General features: G+C 41.7%; 2 protein-coding genes across 2 annotated transcripts in view; one reads left to right on the top strand and one right to left on the bottom strand.

Annotated features, from left to right (window-relative positions):
- Nucleotides 1-19,796, top strand: part of LOC144888467 (uncharacterized) — a 790,732-nt gene that overhangs the window by 386,306 nt on the left and 384,630 nt on the right. The gene's annotated exons all lie outside the window — the stretch shown is intronic.
- Nucleotides 1-19,796, bottom strand: part of BRCA1 (BRCA1 DNA repair associated) — a 55,538-nt gene that overhangs the window by 2,540 nt on the left and 33,202 nt on the right. Inside the window, exons 11-18 of the mRNA XM_068131954.2 lie at nt 17,153-18,652; nt 16,954-17,041; nt 16,779-16,856; nt 16,296-16,336; nt 14,790-14,867; nt 14,644-14,701; nt 14,173-14,246; nt 5,655-5,715 (exon numbers count right to left, since the gene is read on the bottom strand). Of these exons, the coding sequence (XP_067988055.2) occupies nt 5,655-5,715; nt 14,173-14,246; nt 14,644-14,701; nt 14,790-14,867; nt 16,296-16,336; nt 16,779-16,856; nt 16,954-17,041; nt 17,153-18,652 (1,978 nt within the window). The remainder of the gene's footprint in view (nt 1-5,654; nt 5,716-14,172; nt 14,247-14,643; nt 14,702-14,789; nt 14,868-16,295; nt 16,337-16,778; nt 16,857-16,953; nt 17,042-17,152; nt 18,653-19,796) is intronic.

Here is a 19,796-nt window from a genome sequence, read left to right as displayed (position 1 = left end):
ACACCCAGGAAAACTGCATTCAGATATATACAGAAAATAATACAACGATTTATTAATGAAAAGTAAAGACAGTGAAAAAGCACGCGCCGGAAATAACTCTAATAAGAAGCCTAAATTGGGATCCCACACACAACAGATATGAAACACAATACGAGGGAGATGAATACGAAAATAACACGTCTCGTCATGTAAAGTGTAAACGCGGAGCTCGGGCTTATCTGGCTCTAGTCGTCTTCAGTGTAACACGGCCCCGCGGCCCTCTCCGTCCGCCTCCGAGCGCCACCAGGCCTCGTCGGTTCAACGGCACACCACGAGCTCCCTTGCTCCAAAGGTCCAACGCAGGGCTGTGCAAAGCAAGCGAACTCCACTCGGGCTGCCGGCCGGGACTAAAGCTGCTCGAGCTGCAACTCTCCACTCGACCAGGGACAGGAAGGACTCTCCAAAACTCGGGATCGCACAGGGAGTACCAACTCAAGCCATGAACTCCTTCGAACTGCACTCAACTCGACTCCCTCAACTCGACTCTCTGCCGCCTCATCTCAACAACTGTACTGCCGAAAATGGCGTCCTGCCCTCGGTAATATCCCTGGCTGATGACGTCACATTGGCGCACTGTTCTGCCAATCAGAGCCTCCCACGACTCGCCGGCTCGTCGAGGGGCACGCCCACTGCACCACGGCCACTCCCGTCCCCGCCTCCGTCGTCACCGCACGTGCTATGCGAGGTCGGCAGGCCTTGCGGAGGTGTAAATGGTGGCGGCCAATTGTGGCGGTGTTTTTGGCCTGGTTTCCTGTCCGTTTTCTTCCGAAGTCATTGTCAGGGAAAGGAATTATTTAATGTTGCGCTAGGGACCTAACTAATGTTTATGTGGTTTGCAGTGCCATAATGGACAAAGGTTTGACTACTAGGTGAGACTCACAGGGGCGTTATCTTTAATCCCTAACGACTTAACACTCAAATCTCCTGGTAGATCCACAATCATACATCTTACCCCGACAAACACCTAAACACGAAGAACTTATTACAGGTAGATTCCCTATCGCGACAGTCGAATACCTACCTATACAGATCTACCTGGCTCTACATTTTGCTTTACCCCCAGACATAACAATACTTAATGTCAATGTGATATTTCAGTTTTTTCTTTTTAATAAACTTGCAAACCTTTCTAAATCCTGTTTTCTCTTTGTCATTATGGGGTATTGAGTGTAGATTGATGAGGGAAAAAATGAATTTAAACGATTTCAGCATAAGGCTGCAACATAACAAAATGTGAAAAAAGTGAAGGGGTCTGAATACTTTCTGAATGCACTGTATATTACTGGCTACCACTAGGTGGCGTTGTGGCCAACGTTAGCACATTCTGTACGGACAAGCAGACAGACCCAAATGCTATACACTCTCCTCTGGTGAGGGTAACTAGAAAGAGCAATCAGAAGTTGCAGACCCTCACCAGGACATGTATTTGTGGTGTACAGTATGTGTTTGTGTGGCGTGTAGATGATGCATTGACGACAAAGGTTTATGTTCATACAACAGCAAACCAGACCTTATCGGTTTTTTATCGGTACATTCGGTACATTATCGGTACATTCACGTTCCAATCGTATGTATTTTATGGACGTACTCAAATTCTAATTGGACATATTTTATAGATGTACTCACATTCTAATTGTACATACTTTATAGATGTACTCACATACTAATTGTACATACTTTATAGATGTACTCACATTCTAATTGTACATATTTTATAGATGTACTCACATTCTAATTGTACATACTTTATAGATGTACTCACATACTAATTGTACATACTTTACAGACGTACTCACATTCTAATTGTACATACTTTATAGACGAACACACATTCTATTTGTACATACTTTATAGATGGACTCTCATTCTAATTGTACATCGTTTATGGATGTACTCACATTCTAATTGTACATACTTTATAGATGTACTCACATTCTAATTGTACATACTTTATAGACCTACTCACATTCTAATTGTACATACTTTATAGACATACTCACATTCTAATTGTACATACTTTATAGACATACTCACATTCTAATTGTACATACTTTATAGACGTACTTGGTTAAAAAAAAAAAACTGTGCAATAATGACTACCACTCGGTGACGTTTGTGACCTACGTTAGCACATTCTGTGTGGGAAGACAGACAAAGACCCAAATGCGATACCCTATCCTTTGGTGAAGAAAATTAAAGATTTGTATTCCAAGCTTCTAGAACATAAACTAGTCTCAAGAGAAGTATGGCATCTCTATGAAATTATCAGTAAAACAGCTGGCTCATCATTGACCTTCAGGAAGAGAGTAATTTGGCTTATATGTGGTGCTGTGGACAAATTCTAGGCATCCATTGGTCCGATCTCGTGCCGGATACAGAAGTACTCGAGCGAGCTGAAATGCAATCAATCACATGCACCCTGAAAAAGGCCCAGCTCCGTTGGGTCGGCCATGTGTTGAGGATGGACGCAGACAGGATCCCACGTTTTATTTTTATGGGAGAACTGCACGAAGGAGAGAGATCAGTGGGCCGGCCCAAACTGCGTTTCAAGGATACACTGCGTGCACATTTGAAAGAATGTGACATCCCGCTTGACAATTTACAAGCTCTGTCCAGTGATCGACCGAAATGGCGTAGCTTGATCCATACACGATGCGACTCCGCGGAAAAGGGTCGTATAGATGCCGCCAAAGAAGCCCGCAGAAAGCGTAAGGAACGCGAGCGGCAACCGGTGCCTGCTGACTCTAAAGGATTTGTACAACTTGTGGGCGCCGATGCAAATCGGCACTCGGACTGTATAGCCACAAGTGGGTTCACAAGATTTGAACACCAACGCCGTAACGGCGGGGCGACATGATGATGTGGTGCTGGTTAAGACATTATAGTTCACTCTTAATGGGCACTAAAGAGATATGAAAAGGCGGTCTATTCACATCTTAACCCAAGTTAAGAAAAGCATTATTGGTCGGAGAGTGATGTACCAATTCTTCCAGATATACCCAAAATGAACACCACATATGTTGTACAAATCTTAGGTTCATATATCATTATCATCAAAATGGTTTATTGAAAGCATGTCTGGCAGACGATGGCTGAATTACACCTGCACACATATTCATCTTACTATAATTCACCAAATGTCCGTCCATCTGTCTGTCTGTCTGTCTGTCTGTTCGAAGTTACCGTAAAAACTGCTGAACCGATCGCAAAGATATTTTGGGTGGATAATCCTGGGATCTCCAGGAGTAAAATAGGCTGTTTCGTTTTCCCAATTTCAGCTTTAGTCTCCAGCATTCTCAGGTTTGGACTCCCGCATAACATTCGCGTTCGCATAACGTTCATTGTTCTCATTGTGACGATGTTGCTTTCCCGGGTGCCGCGCGATTGGTGCAGCCGTTTGTGCGGCACCTGGGAAAGCAACACGTCTCCATCGATCGCTAACAGATCGCTGTCTCCATCGATCTTGCCAAGGCCGTAACAGCTATCGGCTCAAAATCCTTTTAACTGTTGATTTGGTACAGTTACACGTATCGGGAATTTGGTACACGTATCGGGAGTACATACGACATAACGATTGTGAACACGATTATCGATCACGATTCACGATCACGATAATCACAATCAGTGTATCGATCACGATTTGAAACACGATGGAATAATATTTACCGATATGAACAGTGATCTGGCTTTTATTGAAATTCTACAAATACTGTTTAGATTTTGATGATTTGCGTGTGATATGATTCAACGGATGTTTATATGAATCATTTAAAATAAAAAAAACCTTCAATTTCTGATATTTTGCCTTTTCATTTGGGCCTCCCAATTGAAGCCTTGCCCATAGGGCGGGTTCCGTTGCTAGTAATTTGTAATCAAAGATTGCTTGCAAGATAAAAAATATATAAAATCAAAAAAAGTTCAAATAGTGCATCAACAAAAAAAAAGTAAAATAAAAAAAACAAACATGACAGACATGTTGCAAATAGAAGAGAAATATTGAGAAAAAACCCCCCCAAAAAAACCCTGAGAATTGTGACGAAGTATTACAAACTATTAAGAATACCAATTTAAAATGGTAATGCGCTTGTTTGCAATATTTTTGTTCTGCATTTGTACTGTGAGTACTTTCGTGCTTTCCTGAGTTTAAAAGGTATATCTCTCATAGCAGGAAGCCACATTGTATGCAAATGTGGGTTTCAATTGCGAGTGCAAAATCTTTACTTTACAACTTATATCGTCGTTCCTCCAGGGTTTGTAATTTACATATTTCCAACGCAAGATGGTAAGATGTGCAACGTTGTCCTAACATTATTTTGCAGGCTCTTTTTTGAACCCGTTCTAAATTGTTCACCTGTGCTTTAGTTAAGGCTGCATTGAAAACAGGTACACAATACTCCAACACTGGTCTTATATAGCCAATATAAATTGGCACAAGGTCACAAATGGGTAAATTATACGATTTAAGATTACGTAAAATGTACAACTTTCTATTACATTTTTAAAGCATTTCTACTATATGAGCATCCCATTTCAAGTTTTCCTGTATTGTCACACCAAGCACTTTGATTGCACACTAGGTAACTGAGTGTTATTTATGAAGAGTGTTTGGTGTTGCACTGGTTGCTTTGTGAAGGAAACTGTCATCATGTAACATTTTAATGCATTCAGTTTCATGTTATTATCAGCTGTCTGAAAAGAAAGTATTGTTGTTGCATCTGTGACTGTTGAGTCTCTTTTACAACTTTCAACAAAGGTAAGATCGTCCACATATTTAAAATACGGGATGGGACTTTTCTCACATACATCATTGATCGTTACAAAAAACAAAATTGGACCTAATTTTGTACCCTGTTGTACTCCAGCATGACTATTTTTCACATCTGATATGGTCCCTTATATTTCACGCACTGCTGATGTAATTCCAAAAAGCTAATAATCCAGGAGATAATATATGGGTGAACTCCAAGGTGAATCAATTTACAAACCAGAACATTATGATCAATTTGAATGAAGGCTTTTGAAAAATCTGTAAGAACTACAGTGGAAATATTGATTTTGGATCATCAGCATTTTCATATAACTGATGAAGCATTCCTATTAGATAATGACAAGTTGATAGCTTTCTTTCAATTGCCGTACTGATTAGGATCAATTTCTTTTTTCAATGTCCTCGAGGAGCCATTTTGCAATAAATGATTCCGCAACTTTTGCGAAGTAGCTCGTCAGTGCTATTGGTCTCAATTCCCACAGTCGGTGTGACTTTGGAATGGGTGTCACTTCTGCAGACTTCCAATGATCCGGAAGTTTCGCTTGTTCAAATGATGCATTTAAAACGTCAGTCAAGGGAAAACTTAATTCATAAGCAAATTCACGGATTACTCGCACAGGTAGTCTCCAGAAATGCTTGCCTTTTGTAATCCTTAAATTACATGGTCGGCTAAATTACAGGAATTACATGTAATTCCTAAATTACAATTCCTACGTTATTTTGTCACAAATACACTGTAAAAAGAATAAATAAATAAATTAATTAATAAGACCTAAACACTTGGGATGATGCATTTCTGAACAATTACAGAATTTGCTTAACATAACCATCACAAGAGGAAACTTACTTTGGTAATCCATGGTGTCATCTGTCGAATTGTGTTGAACTAGTAGTAATGGAATAAAGACCTATTAAAACACACAAAGGAAGTTAAAACGAGAGAATTTGTTGTAAGGTTAACCAAACACAGGAAGAGGCCACTCGATCAAATATATACATGTACGAGGGAAAATCAAAAAGTAAAGACAATATGTGTGTAAAAGTAACACCCAATAAATTGCCTTTACTTTTTGACTTACCCTCGTATATACTGTATGTGTGTATGTATGTATGTATGTATGTATGTATGTATGTATGTATGTATGTATGTATGTATGTATATATATATATATATGTGTGTATATATATATATATATATATATATATATATATATATATATATATATATATATATATAGACACACACACACACACACACATATATATATATATATATATATATATATATATATATATATATATATATATATATATATATATATATATATATATATATATATATAGTCACGTGAAAAAGTAAGTACACCCCATGTAAAGTTTTGACTTTTTCAACATATTTCAACATACAGCTATTTGATCTTCATTTCAACAATATTGACAGATAAAGGTGATATAATATAACAAATATCATGAAACATTTACATTTTGTAGTCCATTGTATCTATCTATAATTCCAGCAATCTCTCTGTGTGTGTGTGTGTGTGTGTGTGTGTGTGTGTGTGTGTATGTGTGTATGTGTGTATGTCTGTGTGTGTGTTTGTTTGTCTGTGACCGCTGTTTCTCGACAACCACGGGTCCGATATACTTGCAACTTGCCAGGTATATTGCTGGGGACCCGAGGATGTGCCTTTTCAAGGTTTCATATTAATCGGACAAGTAGTTAGCGAGCTATGTCCAAAAAACGATTCAACCAATCAGAGAGCAGCGAGCTATCACGTGTGCCGAACGTGGCGAACAGACTCTGCCTCGGACGGCACATTTGAGAGCGTATTCATTTATTTCACGTTGGCAAACTATGTTGGCGTTAAACTATGTTTTAAAACTAAATAAAACTAATTTGCGATTCATCGTAACTGCGATTTGCGACCTTCCGGACAGTGAAGACTTCACTTCCGGCAGCCAATCACAGAACGCGTTGTTGCGAGCCGAGCCGAGCGCGTGCGCCATTACGGTTCGTAATTCGATTTCTTCTGGAGAAAATAATAATTTCTCGATTTCTTATGCGCATTATTTCTCCCAGAGCGAAGGGCGGAGGCGAAGAGCGTTGTTTTTTTTGTTTACGGGCGTACGGGCGTACGGGCGGGGTAGAGCGTACGGGTAGCGTTTTTTTTTTTTTTTGGCAAGGAACGGGCACCCACGTACGGGCATGCCCTAGTAATTTAAATAAACATAAATGCAAATTTCGCATGTGGAAAAAGTAAGTACACCCCTACATTTATCACTACTTCAAATACCTGAAATTAGAATCAGGTGCACCAGCTCAGGTGCAAATGATTAGAACATCGTTAGGGAGGATCTTGGAAGAACCTGTCTTATTTAAACCTCAGACATTTAGTTTGTTTTGCTCTTTGTTGTTGAAGTGTGTGGCGTCACCATGCCTAGATCAAAAGACCTCTCTGAGGCCTTCACAAAGAAGGTTATAGATGCCTACGAGTCTGGGAAGGGATTTAAAAAGATCTCCAAACAATTTGAAATCAATCATTTGACTGTCCGGAAGATCATCTACATGTGAAGAAGATTCCAAACAACTGCCAACTTGTTCAGGCCAGGCCGCCCCAGCAAGTTCAGCCCGAGAGCAGACCGCAAGATGCTGAAAGAAGTCTCTAAGAACCCTAGAATGTCATCAGGGGACCTACAGGTAACTCTTGCCACTGTTGATGTCAAAGTGCACGAGTCTACCATAAGAAAGAGGCTGCACAAATTTGACCTACATGGGAGGTGTGCCAGGAGGAAACCTTTGCTGTCCAGAAAGAACATCAGGGCAAGACTAAAGTTTGCCAATGGACACCTAGGCAAAGACCAGCACTTCTGGAACAATGTGCTCTGGACAGATGAGTCAAAGGTAGAGCTATTTGGCCACAGTACCAAAAGACATGTTTGGTGAAAACCAAAGACAGCATTTGACCACAAGAACCTGATACCAACTGTAAAGCATGGTGGTGGAAATATTATGGTTTGGGGCAGCTTTGCTGCATCAGGGCCTGGGCAGCTCACCATCATGGCATCCACTATGAATTCTTCATTGTACCAGAGGGTGCTTGAGGAAAATGTGAGGCCATCTGTCAGAAAGTTTAAGCTCAACCGAAGGTGGACCTTGCAAAATGACAATGAGCCTAAACATACCAGTAAATCCACCAAGGAATGGCTGAAAAGAAAGAAATGGAGGGTTCTGGAATGGCCAAGTCAAAGCCTGGATCTAAATCCCATCGAGATGTTGTGGGGGGATTTGAAACGAGCTGTGCATGCAAGAAACCCCATAAACCGCACAGCTGAAAGAATTCTGCATGGAGGAGTGGGCAAAAATTTCTCCCACTCGATGTCAGAGACTGGTAGATAGTTATAAGAAACGCCTACTTGAGGTTGTTTCTGCCGAAGGGGGCAATACCACCTATTAGAGCCAAGCGTGTACTTACTTTTTCCACATGCGAAATTTGCATTTATGTTTATTTAAATTATACAATGGACTACAAAATGTAAATGTTTCATGATATTTGTTATATTATATCACCTTTATCTATCAATATTGTTGAAATGAAGATCAAATAGCTGTATGTTGAAATATGTTGAAAAAGTCAAAACTTTACATGGGGTGTACTTACTTTTTCATGTGACTTTTTATATATATATATACTGTATATATATACAGTGCCAAAAGACCATGCATCGACAGCATGACAAAAAACAGCAGGGGAATGAGAGAACAGGAAAGAGGAATGGGGGATAAATGAGGCAGACAAGAACATGCAACATGGACAATGACACAAATGTTTACCGACGTCCTTGTAATTGATGTAAAAGTCCACTGAAGTCTATTAATGTCTTTGCCTTAAAGGTGATATTACATGATTACATGTACAAGCTCCTCCATGAGCCTTAGCTCACTGCAAAAAAAAGAAAAAAAAAAAAGATAGCCCTGTGCAAAAGCTTAGGCCACCTTGAAAATAAACATTTTTATTGTCATCTTGACATATTTTGATAAATAAGGTATTATAACAATCTGTTTTATTAATGAAACAAAAATGAATTGTATTTTATAACATTAATGAACGAAATTTCAGAATTTGGTGTGACGAATGTGATTTTTTTTTTTTTGTTGTTGTTGTTGTTGTTGTTGTTGTTGTTGTTGTTGTTGTTGTATACAATATCGAGGCTCGTGAAAGAGCGAACATTAATCACACAGAAAGACAAACCGACACATAAAACATATAACATAGGGAGCGGTAGACAAGATGGGGAGAGAGGGGGAAGGACACAAACACAACATTTGAGAGCAGGGACCGAGAGACATGGAGACATCGAGAGATCTGAGAGAGGGCGAGGGCTTTGGGGGGGGGGGGCGTGGGAAGGGGGCAGTGGGAGAGGTATAAAACATATGGACACTGCCAGGACTTCCAGGAAAGAAGTTGGAATTTCAAACAAGGTGGATCTGGGGTGAATTAGCGGGGGTAGAAAAGATCAAGGTTTTGGATGGGGGAAGATAAGAGATGGTGGTGAACAGCTGTTTTAAAGACCTGGAGGGAGGAGTGGGATTGAAGGGAGTGAGGGAGTTTGTTCCAGAGGCGGGAGAAAAGAGGAATGAAAGAGTGAAGGTGAGCGGAGAGCCGAGATTTCGGCAGTTTAACCATCAGAGGGTTGCTGGCAGATCTTGTGCGACCTGTAGGAATATTTGGGGGACAGAGCACAGAGAGAGCTGGGGGTGCAAGGCCGGAGAGGAGTCGGTAGAAGACAGAAAGACCACCTACCTGCCTGCGGTGAGTGAGTGAAAGGCCCTCAGAGATAGCTTCATCGCGGGAGATTCCAATAATTCTGAAAGCTTTGGTTTCAACAGCGTGAAGCCGAGCTAGGTGTGAGGCAGGAGCACCGGCCCATAGGGGAGAACAGTATTCCATTGAGCTGCGGATGAAAGCCTTGTATGTGGTGAGGAGCTCAGGCGTGCCGAGGAAGGACTTCGCACGACGGAGGATGCCCAGTCGGCGACTGGCTTTGGAGGCCAGCTTGGAAATGTGGTTTTCCCAAGAAAGATCATGGCAGATAGTGAGACCCAAAATCTTGAGCGACAGAACTTCTTGGAGAGGATTGTTGAGAAAGTAGATGGGAGGGTTGTCCAGTCGATCTTTTCGGAGAGACATAGTAAGAGTGTGAGATTTGTCAGGATTGAAAGACATGTTCCACTTGTTTGACCAGTCTGTGATTTTGTCCAGGTCTTCAGAGAGTGAGGAGGCAGCAGACTGCCGATCTGAGGGAAGAGGAATGGAGCGGCAGAGAGTGGAGTCATCAGCAAAGAGATAGAGAGGATTTTCGAGAGAGTCAGAGAGATCATTGATGAAGACCAGAAAAAGCACGGGGCCCAGAACACTGCCTTGGGGAACTCCAGCCTGAACAGGAAGAGGAGATGAGAGAAACCCATTCAGGGCCACACGTTGACGACGACTAGAGAGGAAGTCCGCCAGCCATGCGTGGAGATTTCCATGGATACCAAAGGAGGAGAGTTTGGTGAGCAGAGCGGGGTGCCAGACCGTGTCGAAGGCACGTGATATGTCGAGGGAGACAGCTCTAATTTCCTGTTTGGCATTGAGGACCTCCATCCATTGTTGAGACAGCAGAAGCAGCATGTCCAGAGTAGAGTGACCTGGTCTGAAACCAAATTGATGATCAGAGATCAAGCCATTGGAGAAGAGGAAAGATTTCATATCAGAAGCAATGATGGATTCCATGACTTTGCTGATAATTGGGAGAAGGCTGATTGGTCTGTAGTTGCTAGGATCTGTTTTTGCACCTTTTTTGTGCAAAGCGGTGATGTTGGCTGATTTCCAAGCAGATGGCAGTTGACCTTGAGCAAAAGAGAGGGTGAAGAGAACAGAGAGAGGGTGAGATAGAGCAGCAGAGCAGGATTTTAGGACCCGTGGGCTGATGCCGTCGGGTCCAGTTGCAGAATCAGAGTCGAGGGTTGACAGAAACTTTTCCACCTTGTCAGGAGGAAAGGACACGGAGTCCAGGAGCAGCAGGGTACGACTGGGTATGGTGGGTACAGAGAGGGATGGGTTTGGGAGACAAGATTTAGAGGCAAACACAGAGTTGAGGCATTCAGCTTTTTCACGTGCGGAGTCAGCTGTGTAGCCGTTTGAGGTAAGGGAGGGGATGGAGGGGGAACAAACACCAGAAACGGATTTGACCAGACGCCACCAGGATTTGGAAGAGGGAGACAGATAAGAGAGTTCGGTCCGGTTGGTTTGTAGTTTGTTCGCTCACCTTTCATCACCTCCAGGTCACAATTTTAAACCGATCTTCACAAAATTTCACCAAACGATGGATTTGGTGTATTATTTGATAACAATAGTGCTTAAGTGTGAAACGATGGATAAAACGGATTATTTTATCACTTGTGAATATTGAAGATTTTTTCATTACATTGGATGGTCGGGTTTGGGCATTATTTTGTCTGTTACTTGTCAAAAAATATAAAAAATTGAGAAGTATGTTGATCACTCCGGTTGGTTTGTAGTTTGTTCGCTCACCTTTCATCACCTCCAGGTCACAATTTTAAACCGATCTTCACAAAATTTCACCAAATGATGGAGTTGGTGGTCCGACAGAATCCTATGTATTTTTGAGATCAAAAGGTCAACACAAGCCTAGGGTCAACCACTTTTTCAAATTTATAAAACCCTCAATTTTCATCCGATTGACTTGAAATTTGAATAGGATTTGCATATCAGCCGACTCAATTCAACCACCAACTATTTTTGAGGTCAAAATGTCAACATTGGCCCAGTTTCTAAAACGGAGAGATATCTAAACGATATCTAAAAAAGTTGTGGATGGGTTAATTTGGGTTATGACAAAACTATGTGGATTTGAGTTGGTTGGGTGACAAGAACAAACTGATTCAATTTTAGTTCAGATCCAGCCCATCTGTAGGGTACAAAACGAAAGCTGTTCTGCCTGGTGAAGGTATGCACTCTACTAAGTGCCATTCTACCTTGTTCTGTTTTGCCAAGTGTCGCTCTATGAATCATTTTTCATCTGTCTGTCTGTTTGTATGTCAATCGCCTTCAGGTCACAATTTTAAAGCGAACTTTATAAAAACCTCACCAAATGGTGGAGTTGGTCATAAGGAACAAGCCTTTTGATTTTGGGGTCAAAAGGTCAACATAGGTCAATGGTCAACAACTGTCAAATTTCTAAAATCCTCAATTTTCATCTGATTGACTTGAGCTTTTAAGAGCATTTACATATCAGGTCACTGAATACAACCACCAATTATTTTTGAGCTCAACATAGGCCAAAAGGTCAACATAGGCCAAAGGTCAACAATTTTTACCCCAGATACACTTTTTTGAAATTCCAACTTCTTTCCTGGAAGTCCTTGCAGTGTCCATATGTTTTATACCTCTCCCACCTCCCCCCAAGCCCTCTCCCTCCCACAGTTCTCTCGATGTCCTTGCTCTCAAATGTTGTGTTTGTGTCCTTCCCCCTCTCTCCCCATCTTGTCTACCGCTCCCCTTATTTTGTGTTTTGTGTGTCGGTTTGACTTTTTGTGTGATTAATGTTAGCTCTTTCACGAGCCTCGATCTTGTCAACAACAACAACAACAAAAACAAACAAAAAAAAAAACGGTGAAGTTTCTAAAATCCTCAATTTTCACCCGATTGACTTGACATTTGAACAGTATTTGCATATCTCGTCACTTAATTAAATCACGAATTACTTTTTGAGGTCTAACAGTGAAAAGGTAAACATAGGCCAAATTTCCAAAAATCGTCAATTTTCATCCGATTGACTTGAAATCTGAAGAGGATTTGCACATCAGATCACTGAATTCAACCATCTATTATTTTTGAGGTCAACATAAGCGACAAGTTCAAAATAGGCCAAAGGTTAACAACTTATTATAGAGATTTCACAAGTAATGTGCTATATACGACATATTTCTTGTTACTTGCAAAATCGAAGATTTTTCAAGTATATTGGTCGGTTGTGTTTGTGGTTCTGTCTGTCTGTCTGTTTGTTTGTTTGTTTGTCACCGATCTACAGGTCAAAATTTTCAACCGATCTTCACGAAACTTCACCAAACGGTAGAGTTGGTCAAAAGCAAGAAGCCTATTGTTTTTGGGGTCAATAGGTCAAAAGGTCAACATAGGCCAAAGGTCACCAACTTTGCTAAATTTCTAAAATCCTCAATTTTCATCCAATTGACTTGAAATTTGAAGAGGACTTGCATATCTGGTCACTGAATTCAACCACCAAGTATTCTTGAGGTCAACATAGGCCAAATGGTCAACATAGGCCAATTTTCTAAAATCCTCAATTTTCATCCAATTGACTTGAAATTTGAAGAGGACTTGCATATCTGGTCACTGAATTCAACCACAAATTATATTTTAGGTGAACATAGGCCAAAAGGTCAACATAGGCCAAATTTCTAAAATCCTCAATTTTCAACTGATTGACTTGAAATTTGAAGAGGACTTGCATATCTGGTCACTGAATTCAACCACCAAGTATACTTGAGGTCAACATAGGCCAAATTTCTAAAATCCTCAATTTTCATCCAATTGACTTGAAATTTGAAGAGGACTTGCATATCTGGTCACTGAATTCAACCACGTATTATATTTTAGGTAAACACAGGCCAAACAAAAGGTCAACAGAGGCCAAATTTTTTAAATCACCAATTTTCGTTTGATTGACTTGAACTTCGAAGAGGATATATATATATGGTCACTGAATTCAACCACCATCTATTTCTGAGGTCAACATAGGCCAAATTTTTAATATCCTTAATTTTCATCCGATTGACTTGAAAATTGAACAGCATTGGCACAAATTAGTCTCTAAATAGGGAAACTAACTATTTTTGAGGTCAAAAGGTCAAAGGTCACCTCAAGGTCAACCTTCCAAAATCATCATTATTTATCTGAAAAATCGTCACTTTTCATCCTGTTGACCCGAGCTTTGATCAAGATTGTAAATGTTAATCTTCATGAAATGGACAATTTGCTGTATCAATGGAAAACTTTGGGGGGGGGGGGGGGGGGGATTTTGCAAGCATCGTTCTACGCATGACGTCTTCTTGTTTTATTTATTCGCTGGTTTATAGAGCTGCAGAACCATTTATAAAAGAAACGCACATCGACAGATTCCAATGGGAAACAATTTAAGTGATGAATAGGGAAGGAAGAGTAGGGGTTTTAGACAGTACAGAAGAGAGGGGCCATGTTTTATCTGCTTCTGAACGTTTTATGAAAATGTTAGACGGTTAATGTTTAATCAAATGGGTGATGGTAGAAAGAATAGGCAATTACCGGATTAAAGGAGAGTTTTCCAGGGTCAGTCACCAACCTCGCACCACACAGTTCCAGCAGCTTTTCCAAGTCTCCTAATATGTGTGGAACCCATGATCAAAAAATAAACATGCATTTATATTTGACAATGACCTTACAAAACATTGCCTCAAAACAGGGAACCATGATTGTCATGGGACCCGCAAGGCTAACCCCCGCTCTAGCGGGGAAAATGGCCTGAAAAAACGATCATATCAATGACCTTACAAAAAGTACCTACATGCACAAAGCCTCCTCCCCTCACACCCCATCCCCCAATAAACAAACATGCTGTGCACAATGTTACACCAGGCCATCTGACCAACCACACAACACTCCATGTGCACACACAAAACAACAAAACGTGTTGCACCAATCCTCACTCACTGCATCCATTTCTTACAATACAGGGCTCCCGCCACACACAATAAGTGAGTTAAAGCTGGAGCCGACCTTTTCTCATGTCCCTGAATGGGCCGTAGCAACAGATCTCGTAGTTGGACATCAAAAGCTATGGAACAGCATGGCACATCCGGTTAAGACTAGTTCTTTACACCTCATTAGCACATATTGAAAAAGGCGAGCATAAAGTGTCGGACCTTCTGCGCAAGTCTGGCACGCCGAGGACCTTGGTGGTTCTCTCCATTGATAGTGTCTCCGCACACCTCAAATATGGCCTGCTCACAAACAAAACATCATAAATGCCATGGAATGCAACTGCACCTCTGTGAAGTGGTTACCCATCCACCACAAAGCGTAATGTTATCACAGTGTGCCATGTTCAATGTAAAACAACCAAACCAACATTTAAAAGTATTTTCTGCCGATATACATCACGGGCTTTGCGAAGGGAGGCCTCAGCGATCAAGGCAGTGGTCTGTTGCCTTATATACCACCCAAATTACTGTGCGGCATTCTCTCAAGCAGGGCTTTTCATGCGGAAGTTAAGTAGGGGCTTGCTATTATTTCCAACTAGTCTATCTAATAAAAATGGTACCATTGGGAAACTATTAATCAATTTACTTGGAACAATATTTTTGAAGTTGTAAAACGTCCGTTTCATCACAAAACGCCTTTTAGCAGGACTTGCTGCCATTTTATTATTCTACGACAGCAGAACCCTTGAGAATAAAGTGTGATGGACATGGAAGGAGCACACAAAGAACAACCATGCACGACCATGACGTCTGTAATAACAATAACAACGACTACATAATGTCTTTTCACGTTTCACTTCATTTTACATCCTCATTGAGATTCACAGAGAGACATGCAATATCTATACTCTAATCGGGCTGTGCCAATGCGAGCGAGTGTGTCCATCCGAGACAGCAAAACGTCCCTTCCACCACTCTTTCCCTGTACCAAGCCATGCCTCATGTGAGTAATTAGGGAGTATCGGGCTATATACTCTAATCGGGCCATGCAAGCAATATTTGTTGCTCTGATCAATATGTAATACAAGTTAATCAATACATGTGCCTCATTTTATGATGAATATCTAGGGAAAAGGAATAAGTGGTAGTGCTATTTTGTCACATATCAGAATTGCATGTGCAAGTGTACTCGCAGTAAAAATGTAATTGGTCACAGGTGTGTGTGTGTGTGTGTGTGTGTGTGTGTGTGTGTGTGTGTGTGTGTGTGTGTGTGTGTGTGTACAAAAGAGGGAGTGAGTGTGAAGAGTCTAAAACAAATAGCTGTCAGAGCTCAGAAAAGGGTTTGCAATAATGATGACATACCTAATTTGAACAAAAATCGTTACATATTTCAAAAGTCCTCCAATGGTGATTGCATACACAAAGTTGCATTGAAAAAATGTTTTAAAATGTGCCTGTAATTGTATTTTGTGTATTTGACCTGTTGACCCAACACCAGGGGGCGTGGCCAAAAATGGTACTGCTCTTGCACGTTTGTGGCATGTGGTGATCATAACAACCAAGTTTAATGAATTTCTGCCAAACCGTTTGGGAGGAAATAGCGTGACGGACAGAGGCAGACACACAAACGGAGCAGATTACAATACCCCCCTCCCCCCAGATTTTTTTCAAAAAGCATGGGGACAACGAAGCAAGAATACCATATTGTATGGGAAAGAGGGGAATCACCTCATCCACAATGTGATGTTGTTTGCAGCATTCCAGAACCCCTACAACAAGCGGGGAAAAAAGTTAGAAAAAGGAGCAAAAAAATCAGGTTAAGTGTGGGCACAGTTTCTAGAAAAAGGTGTTTTAATCTTGCAGGCTGCACAAAAGGGCAGCAATAGGATGTATTTTCTAAACTTGCAATTTTTAACATTTGAACCAAAATGTGCAGTCACAAAATCAGATGATGCTATTTATTAACAGTAAGGAGGGGCAGAGGCTGGGGGAGGGAGTGAGAGGGGGAGGAGGAGGAGGGTAAGGTTGTGGGAGGGGAAGTGTGGTGGTGCATTATGGGGGAAACACACAGCGGAGGAATGAGGGGCAACAAATCCAGCATATTTGCAGATGTAGTAACGTGACTGATTGTATGTTTTTTAAAAAACCTTTGTACAAACAGTTCCATAAAAGTAGTGTGTTGGATGGGTATTTCTGCGGGACAAGACTTACATGCATAACTAAGAAGCCAACAACGACTGGCAATGCCCAGGAAGTACTTGAGTGTTCTCTCGCACAAATGGTCAGATCCTGAGAACCATCAAATGGAGATTTCTGAATTGCAGTAAACTTAATCATTCCTTTTTTCAAGAACTTCAAAATGTTGTTGCAAGTCATTGGTACAAACCTGTCTTTATGATGACATGAGTTGTTCTGTGGGTAAAATACTGGGAAAAAGAACCACCAGCTTTACTTGTAAACTTTTGCACAATCACCTGCAGAATAGCAGTCGAAAACAAAGTGGTCAGATGGTGTTATTTTCCACCAAACGAATGCACAAGTGTACTTTTTACAGAAAATTAATGCACGGTAAAAGCATTACTCACAAGTTCTTTCCCGCTAAGTCCAGATGAAACCAGACTCATAGCTTGCCTTGACATAGGCGCTGGTACAGATTGGCTTGGCAGAGTCTGGCTGGAATGCAGTGGCAAGAGAGACTGTCCCGGTGGAGGTCGGTCTGAATTTGGTGTATGTGGAGAATGGTCCAAGGGAGGGTCATTTGAGTGCAGTGCCAAATAAGATTGGCCTGAGGTATGGTGGCCAAAATGCATCGTCAATGGAGAATGGTCTGAGAGAGGTTGGCCTGAATGTAATTGTTGTTGAGGCTGTTCAGACGGAAGTCGGTGTAAACGCAATGCAGGATCCTCCCCAGAAGGCTGGCGAGAATGCAGTGCCAGTGGAGACTGGTTCGGCTGAGTTGGCTTTTTTTGCCGCAGCAGTTGGGAATGGTCTGGCAGTAGCAAGCTCGAGTTCGATGCTGGTGAAAACTGACTCAAAAGAGGCTGCCCCGAGTGCAGGGCCGGAGGCGGCTGGCTTGAGGGCAGCGCAGGAGGGGACTGGGCCGACTGCAGGGACTGGGTCGGCTGCAGCGACTGGCCCGAATGCAGTGACTGGGCCGGCTGCAGCGACTGGCCCGAATGCAGTGACTGGGGCGGCGGCGGCAGCTGGAGCGGCCGAGGCGGCTGGGCCGGCTGCAGCAGAAGAGGTGGCTGGGCCGGCTGCAGTGGCGGAGGCTGCTGGGCAGAAGGAGGTTGACCTGAGTACAACCCTGGCAAAGATTGGCCTGAAGGATCCTGGTCTGAATACAGCCCATGAAAAGATTGACCCGAAGGATACTGGTCTGAGTGCAGCCCATGAAAAGATTGCCCCGAAGGATACTGGTCTGAGTGCAGCCCGGACAGAGACTTGTGCGAAGCGGGTTGGTTCGAGTGCAGCACCACTTGCTGACACTGAGCCGATGTAGGCCAGCCTAAATGCACTGCTGGTGGAGACTGGCTCAGCAGATGCTGGCTCACGTGCAGTGGTGGAGGAGGCTTTATTGATGGAGTTGGGCCCAGGTCCACCAATGGTGAAGACCGGTTTGGAGGACACTGGCTAATCGGAGACCCATGAGTTGGAGACCTGCTAAAGGGCTGAAGCAAGGAAGATTCTTTGGGACTGACATCTGAGCCTGTGTCAATCAAATAATTTGTAGAAGAATGTGACGAGACATTGTTCACAAGGTAAGAAGAGCCTTCTTCAAAGAGAAAAGTTTCCTGGAGACCACCAAGATTCTTTCTCTTTTGACTCTTTGTTGTCCTTCCTGATTGTTCAAGACTTGCACGAATCGATGGACATTCATGGCACCCAAAAGATCCCTCCACCACCTTGAGATCACCAGAAGAGACATCTTCAGGTTCACTTGCCTCATTTACCCGTTCTTCTTCCTTCCAGCTTTTGTCTTCATCCTGATCTCCCATTTCTGCACTATCTTCTTGTAGAGCCGTCTCCAAAGCAGAAATCTCTTCTGCCATTATCTGCATTTTTTGACGCAGCATACATTGTTCCTGCCAAAAAAAGGTGTGCCACAACTTTTAAGTATACATTTTGTCATTTATTCCATAGGTCTCCTGCCAACCCTTTTTTCTCAACTATCCTTTCTCTCCTCTCATTACATTTTCCTTTAATTTCAAGTTATCTGTAGTTTCACTCAATAACTGTTTCTCCAGTAAAGAAACACCCACTTGTCATTATTTTGAGCTTGTACCAGTATACATACTATAGTTTGTGTAGAAAACAATGAGAAACAAGAAAAAAGAGCAATCAGAAATCGCAAACCCTCGCCAGGATGCATTTTCAGTGGTTTTTAAGGCTTTTGTGTTAAAACAAATATGGCGGCCAAACCACGTGACCGATTTACATCATCATTATTTTGTTTCTAAACTAATTTATTCCTCTATTATGCTCAAGAAATTTCATCTTGATCGGATGAAGTTTTGTACTTGTCGAATTATGATGTCATAATGGAGGCACCTATGACATAATCATTAACATATTCTATTCCCCATGGAGAGTTCTTTACAATGAGCCATGTCTCAATTTTTTCTATTCAGCGCTTTCGGAGATATAGAGGTGCAAAGTTTTCGGTTTTTCCAAGATGGCGGCGGAACCACGAGACCTATGACGTTATAATTAGCATTAAAAAAATTGCTACAGGTGGACTTGCACCTACAGTGAAAATTTCCTGTCGATCGGACCAACGGTTGCAGAGAAAATCATATTTATTCTGTGCGGACAAACAGACAGACAACAAACAAACAAACGGACTCAAATGCAATACCCTCTCCTCTGGCCACGGCAGGGTAACAAGGACCTGGGCGGGTCTACGACCGGCAAATTTGATTGGTTATGATGACGTAAAATGCCGTAATATTTTGTTCAAGTACAGTCGGACCCCAACATTCGTAGTCCCAACATTCGTGGACCCTGCGTATTTGTGGTCCCGACATTTGCGGTTCATAACATGTGACCTGCTTCTACATTCGCATATTCATGGTTTACAAAAAATAATATACATGTGTTTATTTAATTTTTTTATTGTATTTTTTTTACACATCAGGACTGATCTATATCCACCGCCACTGATATTAATTTAGCCTGTGAATTATTCCACAGAAACCTGCTCTCTCTTATGCACCTATTCATCCCATC

Source organism: Myxine glutinosa, chromosome 12 (assembly GCF_964187855.1).
Source record: "Myxine glutinosa chromosome 12, kmMyxGlut1.1, whole genome shotgun sequence".
Lineage (NCBI taxonomy): Eukaryota > Metazoa > Chordata > Myxini > Myxiniformes > Myxinidae > Myxine > Myxine glutinosa.
The sequence above is the reverse complement of the archived record's forward strand: the minus strand, read 5'-3'. Positions and strand labels throughout refer to the sequence as shown.